This window comes from Pelodiscus sinensis, chromosome 6, assembly GCF_049634645.1.
Source record: "Pelodiscus sinensis isolate JC-2024 chromosome 6, ASM4963464v1, whole genome shotgun sequence".
NCBI lineage: Eukaryota > Metazoa > Chordata > Testudines > Trionychidae > Pelodiscus > Pelodiscus sinensis.
Window position 1 is genome coordinate 21,788,314 of NC_134716.1, and position 14,333 is coordinate 21,802,646.

Genomic DNA, 14,333 nt, shown 5'->3' on the forward strand with positions numbered 1-14,333 from the left:
TAGCTCTATTGAAAAAGCAGAGATATATGCCTTTTGCTCATCTGCTTACCTGACTTCCAGCCCTGTACAGGTGTGCTTGAATAAATTAACATCAGATACCTCTGATGAGCCACTGCATACATTATCAACAGAGGTGAAGATGTGAAAAACATGCTACCTGCCTCCTGTTATCACCTCCTCAACACAAAAGCATCCATTTTTTCATCATCCCGCTATGTTTGGAAACTTATACAGATAACTTTTTAGAAACTGCATTTCAAGAAATGCACGCGATTTTAGCGGCAGATTGCTCCAAGACAAGACTTAACACTAGTTTATGGTGGCTATTAAAATATTTCCTCTAATATTATTAGCTGTCAGATACAGCCTGTTTTCCATTAACTAATAACAAGATGAGAACATTTTAAGACATCTGTTTGATTAACTGTATGTCACCAGACAATCAAAACAGGTTTTTGCTATCTTATTTTTCAAATTTAAGCGTGTGTACATATTTGCTGTTGATACAGGAATTCATAGTTTTAAAAATAATATGTAAATATGCTATATAATTGGGTGAAGCAGTAGATTCCCTTGTGGAGATACTAAAATATACTTGCTTTTATTCAAACAAGTTTTTCTTTTACAAGAGACCCTGAGTTGTAAAGAAATGGCTTCTGCGACCCTTATGTTGAGTAGTAATTTTTTCTCTGGGTAGTTCCACTGATGTCAGATGTGAAGCATATGGTATAATCAGTCCAAGTAAGGAAGACAGAAAGAAGGACAGAGTGAACTAACTTTTATATGAGTAATCTACCAAGTACTGTGTAGGCAGCTCATTTTTATTGTAGAAGATGAAGTGAAAGCATACAAGCCCAATCTTAAAGTCCTTGCTCACATGAGAAACTCTAATGTAACACTAGGCTGCTTACTTGAGTAAGGGTTGCAGGATCAGATCCATTGCAGAGGAAGTTCTTTCTCTTTTTCATGCTGTAGTTAATTGTATTGACATCTATTACCAACATTGTGTTGTATTAATTTGAAAAAATGAAGGTGAAGCTAACATCTTCTAAACTTGTCCTGCACAATACTGGATTTTACATTGTGTCAACCTGCAAAGTAAATCCAGGGCTTTTCAGTGTTCAGCAAAGTCTATCTAAATATTTACTGACCACAATCTCAAGACAGTTGATGAACATAAATAAGTCAGTAAAAGCACTGGCCAGAACTTGGCATATATGGAGGAATGAAGTGCTGGCTTTAGGGGTTTGGGAGGTGCTGGGCTCATGGTGCTGTTTGAGGTGTTATCAAGAAAAGGGAAAATGGAATGTCTTCTGTGATAAGGAGAAATCATGTATGCAAATGGTACATCAAAGTCATGACATGGGCTGTAAATGCACTAAAAAGTAAGATATTCAAACGTTTAACGAATGGAGGTGGGGCATCAAAGATGCTCTGCACCTGGGGCATGGTTTTGGTGTAGGGACAGTCCTGTCCTGCCCTATATGTTTAACTCTCATTATTGTCTATGAGAATTACATACATTACTGTGTCAAGGGGAGATTATGCAATATAAGTGCAAGTGTCCAGAAGACAGCTCTTCCTAAACTCCTTAATCCTAACCTACAGCTTTTTTTACTCCTGTGGAAAGACTGCCTATTGTGCCAAATTATGTGGGAGTGTTTGTGAGATGGGCCCCAATGTCCACTGGGGACTACGCTGGAGACTACCAAATCTGTGCTTGCATACAATAACAACAATTAAAAAGCCAGCCTTTACATAATAGCGGCCACACTAGGGTCTGTGGAATGTCAGGATAAGGCTGTGATATCACAGATACTATTGTATGGTAACTTTGACACAGTTTGTTTTAATCATGATCACGGTGTATTAGTTATGTAAATTCTGAACCTCAGTAGCTCCTCTGATGAAATCCTAGAGCTTTAACTTGTGCCTCCTATTTCCTGGCATCATCTTTTACATGAGCACTTTACCATGTGCTACAAAAGGTTTTCTTTTTTTAATTAAGAGCTCATTTCACATTTAAGTTTGCCCTAAAAAAGCATTCCTTAAAGACACTGCCTAAGAAATAATTTAACATTTTTGCCATAAGGCACCTACAAGCTTCAAATAAATGGACATGGAAGAAAAATGAGAGTTTTGTGTTTGCCAAAAACATACACTATGAATAAAAAAGGACGTTGGAGTATATGTATATAAATATAAAGTATTTGAGATTGAGGGGGATAAGAGAGAAAAGATGAAACTGGGCTATGCAAATGTTTTTAATGTCATTTTGTTATCATAATCCATTTTGAAACAAAACAAAATCCTAAATTCCATCCCTTAACTTAAAACATGAATGGTAAATTCCTAGTAAAAAGATGGTACTTTTAAAGCATAAGTCATCTTGACTCTAGTACTTTACAAACATTCTTATCAATGTTCCCCACTTCCCAATTCAGTACATTTTTCTCTATCACCTTTTCTTTGATATGCCAAATTTTACAGCTAAAAATACAAATGGGAGACCATTAGTTTTCTGTCCATAAACCTCAACTATTGCTTTTGTGTCTGACACATAATGTATACAAACAAAAAAACTATATATCTTTAGTTGTATTGATAGATATAGGTCTAAAATACATGGAAAATAAGAGAAATCGTGTCTAGTGTGAGAAGGTAAGATGGGCCCTTGATCTAGGAAGTAGATGCATGTAGCTGATGCAGGTGCTGGCATAAACAATGGTAGATCCTCAATAGGAAGTCTCTCAGCTGTGATAGCCAGATATGGGAGCAGCACTAATTCTGTAGTCTTTTTAGTCTGTTCTGTCACAGCGGGGGCACTGCTGGGTCAGTCAGCTCACTAGTAATTGTGTTTTACAGACTTCTAAAGCAATTGGCTCAGTCAGTCCCAATTCAATAAAAGTGGAAAGCGAGAGCGAGAGCACTTTTGTTCTATTTTTTACTTGAAATTATTTCATTCAGCAGTCTGTCTTTTTTATTACCAGGACTTGACATTAGCACTCCAAGCTATATTAGCATCCATTTCAGCAGTTCAGTAATGGTATTAAAAAAACACTTAACTTCAACGGTGAATGGTTGTATGACAGTACCATAAAAATCCACATTAAAAAAAAAGTATGTATTTGTCCCTGCAAATTATTTTTCACTTGTTTAACCACTTCAAAACTACGCTCTCTTGACTGGCGTTTGCAAGGGCTCTTGCTGCAAGAAAAGCTTGCAGTGGAGAAAGAAGGCCACTCTGCCAACAGAAGCATAAAGGGGAAAATCAAGACATTAAAAATGCACTGGGAACAAACAGAAAAGCCTACAAGATAGGTAGAAAACCTTCCATTTGTCAACAATGGCGGGACTGGCAAACTCAAAACATCTAAGGAAAAAAAAAATCTTTGGCACCTTGCACACTTCTGGGATTTCATTTTGAACCCACGACTCTCCAAACTTGGGACAGGAGCCTAACTACCTTGGCACTGCAGCATGCTCATAAATGACTGCATTGGGTTCTAAATTTTGATTAAACATTCTGTAATTAATCAATGGCAGACATGAAGCAGTTGGCAAGGTCCAGAGCTGCAAAATGTTTAAGACATAAAACATTACAAAGTAATTAGTATGTGCTCCTTCAAGAGAAGGATTGCCTTCAATAAAGAGGTAAATGATAGCATCATGTTTATTGTGGACGTAGGCAGCCAGTGCAATATGATAAACTGCAGGAGATACACATATCAGTAATCATCCACATTATTAGTGTCATTAATCATAATTCTAAAAATATGACAGCAGCAGCCAACTTTTTGACCAATTTTGCCTCTGCCTGTTGGCCGTTATAACTTCACTAATAGACTGCAGAGCTCCTGTGTGTGGCAGTTTGCATTGGGAATGGAAGGTTAATTATATTTGAGCTGCTGATTCCTTTTCTCCTCGGAGAAGACTGAGCACTTTGACAATCCCAGGAGCTCACTGCTGTTAAACCAGTAAAAGTACTTTATTGAAATTTTCTTTGTTGGTCAGGAATGAGTAGATGTTTCAAATGAGATATAAGCGCCAGGCTGGGATGGCTGCTAATGTGTCTTGCTCCAAAATAATCCTTGGACAGCGAACTGAACTCATACTTCCTTTAGATCTCTTTGCATGGTCTCCCGTGGATAGGTAAAAATTTTAGAATTTAATAACTGCTGACAATGGTATGTTTGGGAGAATCTCAGAGGATTGGCATTACTGAGGAGTTGTGTTTTGAGTGGGGAGAGTTGGTATGATTGTTTAGGATAATCAGCTATACGTTGACCTAACAGTTGGATTTTATTTAGTAATGTAAAATTACAAATAGTGAAGCCCAGTTGAAATTCCACATAGTATTTTTATTATATATCTCCTCTGGCTCTATATAAATAAATCTAGAATTTTTAGATAACCAAACCAGAGTGAATGTTGCATGCGGATTGGCTCCTCGTTGAACTTAATAGAATAAAAGAACAACAGAATAAAATCACTAAAAGGCGTATGACATTTCCAAGCAAATTTGATCTAATGTGTCGCTTTGCACCAATAACTTGCCAAATATATATATTGGTTTCAGGAAAGGCTGAGTTTCACTTTGAGATTTTGCATTCACTTGGACCTGAAATTCAAAGTGGAATTAATGAGTGAGATGTAAAACAAAAGAGACTGCACAAATTCATTCCTAACCATTGAATTTTACCAGTTATGGTAGGAAAATGAAAAAAAAAAAAGACTGGTTATGAATCACGGATCATGTTTATTTATAAAGAAAATTAAAAAAAAAATGAGAATTCATGTATTATCTGAATAACAAAGTCCTGCAGGAAATGTGTATTCTGTAAGGGTGAAATTCTGCTTTACAGAGGACCAATACAAAACCTGAAGCACCATGTAAAACATGTTAAATGAATACATGGTATATAGGACTTTGTGTGACATCTTCTGCTTTAGGATGAATTTCACCCTAAGACTCAGGTAGATTCTAGTAGCAGCCTATGACAAAAGTCTGACTCTCTAACAGTGCCGAGTCTTGTTGAAAGATCCAAATGAGGTTAAATTCTTGCCCTTGTTACATTTTTATATTTACTTAGCTCATTATGGAAATGTTTAGTGAGATAAATCCTTGTACTGTAAACTTTCTTCACTAGTCCAGATATTAGAGAAGAGTGCTGGCTGTTTTGTAATGAGACTCTGTTTCCAGGCAGCTGCTAAGGTGTGAGGTTGAAGTGTTACAATGAACTTATATCATTGTTGAATAACTCTGGCAAATATTCCAGTGGTTATGCTTTTGATTTGTAATATCCTTTGATCTTTAATGGGCAACAATGGTAATATATTAAGAGTGTGACATGACCTTGATACTTCTGAGCACACACAGCTGTTACGAAAGTGTAATTCTGTTCACTCTGTAAGGATCATCTCACTAACACCTCAACAGGTATGTACTGAATTATTGGGGCTTTTCAAGAATCCCATACCTGTCAGATTTTACTAAAATGATATGGGAAGAAAACGTTGCAATCAGATATCAATTCCATATTTAACCTGGGCATCCGCTCATATAGCCAATCATCCTGCCTTCCCAAATGCCATCTCAACATTAACATTTTTTATGCATTCCGCGGTGATGACAAATTGTTTTTTGATGCTAGCTCTGGATTAAGTATGCAAAAGGCATGTTTGCCTCTGCCAACAAACCAATAATTCTCACTAACATCTTCCGAGTTACAACATTTATAAAGTTGCAAAGTGGAGTAAACAAACCATCTGTTTGGCTTTCCCGTGTATGTCATGCTCTCTTATTAGCATATGACAATTCATTTAGTAAACAAATTTGGTGATTTTGTTCATGTCAAAGTTATGGGGAGCTTGAAGATAGATGATTAACATTCCTGGGACAGGCACATTAATACATTGCTTCCTCTACAAAGTTAAATGGCTTCTCAGGAGAATCACCCCTTGTTGACAAGATGAGACTGTCAATTTTGTTTGCCTGCCACATTAGGGGCCGTAAGGGGATGGCAAGCTCTGAGAAAGAAGAGCAGTGTAGGCAGCATAATTCTCTGCGAATTGAGAAAAGAAGTCTAATTCTGATAAATGGTCGACCCCAATACATCCTACCTGTTATTACAACAGACGTGCCGTATCTGTGCAGTAAATTAGTTAAACCCCTAAAGAGTTTGGTGGGAGCTTATCTTCAAGTGAGTAATTTGAGTGTAGCGGGAGCTGTCTTCGTGACCAGTGTGAATGATTTGCTTCATATTGAAAGGGATTGAAATGACTGGGTTCCACATCTTTAATTTGAAAGAACTTGCTTGTCCTTTATTTCCTGAATTTAATAAGCACTTCTTTACTTTTTTTTAATAGGTGCTGATCTGTATTTTACCTTTTGGATTTTCTTCCTATGAAAGGTTAATATTTTCAGATTCTATGTAATTTAAAGCCTCAAGAATCAATGTTATTGCCCAGGCTGCTTGTGTTAAATCACCATTGTTTCAAACCAAACCAAACCAAACCCAGGCAGATTAAACGCAGTCAGATAAGAAGAAAATAGAACCTGTTTTAAACTGAAGATATTTGTGTAAAATCCTGGCCTGATTGAAGTTAATGGGGGTTTTATCTTTGACTTCAGTAGAACCATGATTTGAGGGTCTCTCAAACCTATGTTGAAATGGATGGATGGAGGAGTAAGTTTATTTGTTTTGTACATAGGATAGCCAGATGTTATCAAAGAGCAACTTAGACAGTAAAAAAATTAGAATAGCAAATGGGAAAATCGTTTCTGAGCTAGATTCCAATGCTAATTAAGTTCTGTGAATTATTTTCTCATTCTTTTTAAAGTAAATAGGACAAAATGGCTACTACTTCCATCTTAAAGAAACATCATAATTGCAGAAAGACCTTCTCTCCTAACTATGCACATTGTTATATATTGCCAAGTTTTTATGTCTAGTACTTTCTTTTTAGCTTCATGAAGCTCAGCATTTTCAGTGTACAGAGATTTTGAGAAAGAAAACATTGACTTAGCATATGTTCACATATTCTAGGCTGGACCCTGAAAGTAAAATTCAGACAAAACTACAACTCATTGCCTTGTTTGGGACCAAAATCTCACAAAATTGCCAATTTTTATACAAAACCATAAAACTTCACTTAAATCCTCTGGGGTCAAAGAGGGTTGATATGAAATTTGGCTCATGTTTTGTGCAACAGAGAGAGAGAGGAATTATTTAGGGTGGACTAAGGGGCTATAAGTAGGACAAATGGGGATGGTATAAATGTAAGCTGAATAACGGGAAAAATCGAATGAGATGAAAGCAGCTATAGAAAAAGTCTCTCTAGAGCAGCAGTTTTCAAACTTTTTGAGCTGAGCCCTTTGAGATAAAAATTTTGTTTGTCTCTCCCCATCCAACCCAAACACAATGCTGTTGGGGTAGATGGGATAATCCCTACCTAAGCCCTGCTGCACACGGCTGACGCCCAAACATCTCCGTGCCAGGCTGAAGCCAAAGCCACCTGGAGTCATTGCCTTCTCCTGCTCCCTAGAGGACATTCCCCAGTGTTGAAAGCCTCTGCCTTAGAGGAATAGTCTTCGGTAGAGATGGACTCTATGACACTGGCAATAAATAAATAATTAAATAAAATAAATCACGATGACCAGGTTGATAATTTCTTCTCTCTAGCTTGTAGGAAGTGTTCGCAACTCTTAGTGAACCTGATGACTCTGTCAAAGATTTTTGGCTTTTTAATGAAATCCTAAATCAGCTGACTGCTGTGTAGTTTCAGGTTTCATAATAAAATATTAGCATCTTTCTATTTACAAGTCATTGATCAGTATTATTGCCTGGATGCAGAAGGGATATTTTTATATTGTGTTTTAATGTAATAACTTTATATATACGTTTATTATGTTACTTAATGTTGAGATCAGTTACATTAATTTAAAACAAACCTGTCCAAAGAGTCGAGGCCCACTCCTGGATACTACTGAGCATCTTCTGCTTCAGTTGAATAATTTAGGTGGTGGCTTTGCACAATACCTAGTTTTTGGATAAAAGTAGCATTCAGTTTCCAATCTGCACAGTCCAATTTCCCCAACATTCAAATGTCCATTAAGAGTGAATGTTAACCCAGTGCAGACAGGCAGCACAAGGATTGGACCTAATGGGGCGTAAGTTTTGTTTCAAGTTTCTACACAAAGGTGAATTTCTCCCTCTGAATTATGAATTCCCCTCACCCTCTTCAAAAAGAAATAAAAAAATGTTCCTACTAAATAGAAATAAACTAAAATAAAGCAGTCATTACATTTTTCTTTCTAACAAATAGATATTAAATTAACAGAATCAGGCTCATTGGCAAGTGTTGAAAGAAACTGCTGAAGAGTACCAGACTGGATTTATGAGCTGTATAAATGGCATGTGCATTTAATTGACCATATTTCTTAGACTTATAATCCCCTTTCTTTTGTTGATGCACAGTGCATCTCTGCAAGTGAAGCTGAGTAGTAGTAAGTAGGGTGGAACATACAGTGAATTTTAATTATGGAAGTATATTTTACTGAATTTCAGAATGAAAAAAAAAATGACCACAAGTGCCATCACAGTCATATAAGAGAACTGTTCATAATCAATACAGCTCAGAATTTCCATACTGACAGGGAAAAGGAGAATTGGAAAGTCTGATAACCTCCCTGCCTGTCCATAGCCACTGATTTCATCTTTATTGTCATTATCGTCTTCATCATCATCCTTTTAGCAGCATTCTTTAGATGGTTGAGTTTAGACTGCAGAATTTCCCTCTGGTGAGAATTTGTCCACACGCTTCTGCCCACCATATGACTAATTCATGAATAGCTGTATGGAAGAAGAATATTAATTACACAAAAAAGAGCCATTATGGGCTTCATAAGATGATTAAAACTTTGGTAAAACACTTCTGCTATTGTAAAGAGCAGTGAAGAACATTTTGAAAAAAATCATTTCTTACAAGGAAAAGTTACTCAAAATGGAAATGTGCCTATTAGCAAAGTATGTATACTTTTTAGTATAGAAATGTTTTTAAATATCTCAGGTCCACAAAACCTCATTCTTCCTCCTTGACTGCGATTGGGTATACCCAATCCCCAAGGGTGGATAGTATTTGTCCTTTGGTGATGCTCTTTGACCTTGTATTTCTCTTGCAGGTCTTTAGCTTTCTAATTCCTGTTATTTAATATGTATATTATAGCAACAGCCAGAGGTCCTGACAGGATCAGGGCCCCACTTTGATAAATGGTGTAAAAATGTAGGGGCAAACATTGTCCCTGCCCTGAGCTATCTAAGAAGTCAGGAAGCTACAAATGATAAAAGAAATCTGCTATGTTCAATTTATATGTGATTTTTCTACACACACATACATTTACCATTTGTATTTACTTTAGTTATGAAATTGCAAAAATAAATACTAACTATCCCAAACTGCCTGTCAGCATAGCCCATGGATGTGGTCTATGTTCTAGCAGATATTAAAGTCAAAGTATTTCATAAGCAGTGTTCCCTCTAAGATTTTCCAACCATGAGAGGAGTGAGTTTTGACTTGTGCACTAATATTGAGATCAGCTGCGCTGGTTTGGATGTGTGACACACACACATACACACTCACACTCTCTCTCTCTCTCTCTCTCTCACTAGCCCTAGCCCCTTCCTCTCTCTCCCCCACCACATGGTATCCCTGGTCACTTTAGCAGGCCTTCCCCTGCCACACGGCTGCAACAGGACCCGGCCCCCCCACCTCTGCGGCTCCCTCACCACACTCCCGCCCACCGGAGCAGCCTCCTGCTAGGCTAGGGCTGCTGTGTGGCTCTCCACAGGAGGTGGGCAGGGGAGGAATTTTTTGTGCATGGCCGCACAGGCGCACACCTTAGCGGGAATTATGGTCATGAGTAGATGTATGAAGGACAAGGAGGGAGCAGCCATTCTGATCAATTAAGGGAAAAGCATTTCATGCATAAAGGATGATGTGGAAAAAAGCACAGGTATTTTAGGGAGAATCAGCCTAACATGATATTCAAAGGCTTGCATGTTAGAAAAGCGGAAAGTAACGTGCTGTGAGTCAAGAGTATCTATGCGGAGGGGCAGAATTGGTGAAAGGCATTGAAGGTCAGGAGGAGTAGCCTGAACTTGATGTGGTACAAGGGAGATATTTACAAACTGTTGTGATGTGGTCTGAGTTGCAGGTAAAGATGATAAAAATAGCAGCAGCATCTTTGTGAAGGGTGATATGGGTGGCAGGGAGGCCAAAGAGGAAGAAGTTGCACTATTGAAGACAGGAAGTGATAAGGACAACAGTTTTAGGGCACTATTGTTTCTTCCTCTCTCTTTCTGTTTATGATCTGTACTTTCAGAACATTGCTTCTGCTCATACATTCCATTCCAAACTTTTAAAATATCCTTTACTGTGGCTTTCAACACATGTAGTTTTTGTTTCCAACACCCACTTTCTTTTAGCTATTAACATTAGTGCCTTCCAGCTTCCAGGCCTTCTCCCTTTTTATGCTGCTATTTTCTTCAAGGCCTCTTTTCCCATGGTCTGTCCTCTTTCTCTGCTTTCATACTTTCCTTCTGCTTTCTTTCTTTTTTGTTTTCAGATCCTGTATCCTCAGCCATACATGCACACTCCAACACACACTTAGCATGTGGATCACCAGATGTACTTTGCCATTGAAACTCCGGTAACACTGAGACCCTCATTCACAAAAGTATCTCTATTCAGGACATCGCTCCAGCATTAGATTAACTACTGTCCTGAGGTGGGACCTTGCATCACATGACCATGCTTTTAATGCACTGGATAGGAACAGAAAGGAATGGAGACTCATTCCCCAGTGCAATGTGAACTCATTTTCTCCCTTTTTCTATGCCACCAATCATTCACCCACAACAATCTGAATGGCTGGCAACTTCAGCACAGAATATTCCAAATTCTAATAGAGCTTTATGGCTTAGGTTTCAGCACAAAATTTCAAACCCACAATGTTCAAATGAATGCAGGATTTTCTCCACAGAGCTTTCCTCCCATCCCTAGTGGAATGTTTTTGCATATGATATTTTAGAGGATTATTAAATACAAGTGAAATAGATTAAGAAATGAATGTAAAATAATCAATTCTTTTGAACTGTGGTTGCATAATGGAAATCGACTGCTATGAATGAACTTATGTTCAGAAGTTATGAACAGCAGAGCTAATGCACTGCCATGAGTTCATCTTTATTATTGCATTACACCTGAATCTATTGATAAAGTAGTTTTTTTAAAGCTAGGGATGGCACTTAATTGAATAAAAGTCAATGTAATTATATTAGGAAAAACCAACAGTACTGCTGACAGCGGAAAAGGGACACTGCTGAACAGAGTGCCAGAAATTGTCCACACATTTCTGCACATCGTTTAGCTGACAGATATTAAGGGCTGGTACATAGTTTAATTAGATTACCCAGTGCCACTGCTGTAAGTGAGAATTGAATCAGGGAGGCATTTTGCCCTATCATAGCATCAGTGAGGTTGCGTCTTTTCACAGATCATCCTCAGGAAGGCATATGTCCATTTGGCGTTTCAGAGCATCCTTTCTAACCATGTTTAATTCATTGTTATCTCTTCATATGATAGATTTTGAAGTTATTTTCACTTCACATCTGGCTGCTATTTTCCTAGCAGAGAATTGAAGAAATAGTAAGTGCAGATGTGTGAGGAACAACAGACATATCCAGTTAATCTAGCGAGTTTTACATGGCAGTAAATTCCCATATTCTTTTTAGTGTGAAATCAAGGATGGGGGGAAAAAAGTAGGAGAAATGGTAAGAAATGAACCCAGAAAATCATTCACGTGTAGGTTGCAGTTAGTTTTTATAATAATTCTGATGATTCCATAGCTTCTTGTCAGCATATGTAGGCTTTCACAATAAGCATTTCTTAAACCATGCTTAGCAACTTTCACTTAGTCATCTGACACCAGAAAGCAAAGGAACAACTATGTTGAAGTAGAAACTATAAGGACAAATTCTGTTTATCATTCATGTATGTGCACACTGCTTTCATCTGCTTAGAACTCATTTGTGGATTATGTGAATTTGCTTTGTCTGATTTGATTTATGATTTTGGATTGTGTGGCTGATCCAATATCCACCAAGAGAGCTGTGTAAGTGAGAGGCTGGTTGACAGAAAATGATCTTACGTTCAAGACATTTTTAACCGTATTTATCATTTTAAAATTTTGTTTATTTTTTTAAACCAGATATGTCTGGATTGGAATGTGAATTTGTTCTCTCTCTTTCTCTCTCTCTTTCTCTCTCTCTCTCTTTCTCTTTTGTGGTCTCGATTTAGCAAAAGATTAGAAAGCTGATCTTATCACAAGGTAAGCTCAGCCTTCATAAGTGCAGTGTGGGGATGTGTATAATACACTTCTGTACCTACAAAAAAGCATCAATACTGTATTTGCTTGTGTGAAATGTGTGTTTCCCATGTGGGAATAGAAAATAAATACTTCCCAATTTTCTTTACTTTTGGACATACCTCTCAACTGTGTCTCATTATGAGAGCTCCATTTTGGACCCAAATTTACCTGTGCAGATCTAGTTGGACTAAAATGAAGTTCAGTATCAATTTGACATCCAATCCATCTTCACAGAACACTAACCTGTACTTGTGGGAGTATGTATTTGATCCTTTCCATCTCTAACTTCTCACATTTATTAGTGTAAATTATGTACAACAGACATAATAGAAAAGTAAATAAATTAAGCCCACGTCATTGTGATTTTGCTGCTTTAGTATTTGTTTTATGACCCATACTGAGTCACTTTATCATGATTGGGACTTCAGCAGGTTGAGAGATATGTCAAAAAGTGAGAGATTTCCAAAAATGAAATGTCCAGTTAGGAAATACTGCCCATATTTGACTTGTCATTTTAATTTTTGGTTACTCTAGGACCCTAAAGTAGAGAAAACACTGGGACATTATTATATGCTCTCTTGTCCAAGTTTGTATCCCGTACTTTTTATCTTTTTGTGTGTTATACAATTCTACTGATAAATCTTCCCTCTGTCTCTGTTTTCCCACATTCAGACTCTGATCTTCAGTTTACAATGAGCAGGCAGACCTGGTGAGCCTGCATGTTGTAAATTGCAGATTCATTTTCTTAGTTTGCAAGCTTGAAAATGTTAAGCAGTGGAACTTCACTAATTCTTATTTGCTAGTTTGAAATTCAAGTCACTCACTCTCAAAATCTGTCTCCTCCTACTTTGTAGCAATGGTTCAAAATCAGAATTCTCTAATACGAGGTCTTACAATTACAACAAATTTATTTTGCATGATTATAATTAAAATGAAACATTTACCAAACATATTTTCTGCAATGAAGTGTTTTGATATTTTTATCATGTTTGTTGGTTTACTCACTAATTTAGGGAATTTATTTGAAAAGGGGTTTCCAATCATGAGTGCAAATCAGTGAAGTTCTACTGTGCTTAAAATATACAGAATATCAAAAGTAGAGAGTAAAATTCAATGTCTAAAATAATAGATGAAATTTCACTGCTGAGCTGAAGCCTTATGTTTCATTGCATATATAGAGCCTTAATTCTTGACAATAAAGACCATGATCTACCAAAGCACTTGAGAACATGCTTAATTTTAACTTCTTGGAGCCTGATCCAAAGCTTATTGAAGAATTTTGAATAGCCCCACTGGATTCATGCTTAAAGCTAAGCATATGCTTAAGTGTTTTAATGGATTGAGATCAAAACCCTGTGCATTGATCAATATTTTTTTTACTAGAAATTCTGTTGCTCAAGTCATTTTGAGTTGCACAGGTCCAAGTCAGGAAATAGACTGTAGAAAACAACAATCCTGTTCTTACAGGAGGATGGGACAGGTGAATTTGGGTGGGATTTTTAAAAACATCTAATAGCGTTTCTATACAGTGGAGTAGTGTACATCAGAGGGCTGTAAATGTTAGAGATACTAAAATGTTCTGCTCTAACTTCCTGATGTAGACCCTGCTGTTGCTCTCTAACCAGGTACCTAGTGCGCGTTGGTATAGAACGGGGCTGGGCCAGATCCTGTCAGCAGGCTGAATCCGGCCTGCCTAGCTCTTTTATCCGGCCTGCGTGGCAGTTCCCAGCCCCACCCACTAACACGTTGCCGGGAAGCCGCCGGGGACATGTGAGCCCTTTCAACTACTTCTATTTAAAGGGCTTTCATCTTTTCCCGCGGCTGCCAGGCATCATGTTAGAGACTGTAGGTAAAGCATGAGCCTTTTAAATAGAAGCTTTTGAAAGGGCTCGTGCCTCTCTAT

General features: G+C 37.5%; 1 protein-coding gene across 12 annotated transcripts in view; it reads left to right on the top strand.

The window, feature by feature from the left end:
• Positions 1-14,333, top strand: part of BNC2 (basonuclin zinc finger protein 2) — a 520,080-nt gene that overhangs the window by 493,345 nt on the left and 12,402 nt on the right. The window contains exons 6-7 of one of the 12 annotated variants that reach the window (XR_012904621.1): positions 6,370-6,413; positions 12,361-12,391. The exons of 8 other annotated variants lie outside the window; for them this stretch is intronic. Coding sequence is in view for 3 of the 4 variants with exons in the window: in XM_075931533.1 (XP_075787648.1) it covers positions 12,361-12,379 (19 nt within the window). In the remaining variant the exon portion in view is untranslated. Of the gene's footprint in view, positions 1-6,369; positions 6,414-12,360; positions 12,392-13,102; positions 13,140-14,333 lie in introns of all 12 variants that reach the window. 3 more of the 12 variants (XM_075931533.1, XM_075931532.1, XM_075931534.1) reach the window with 3 other exon arrangements.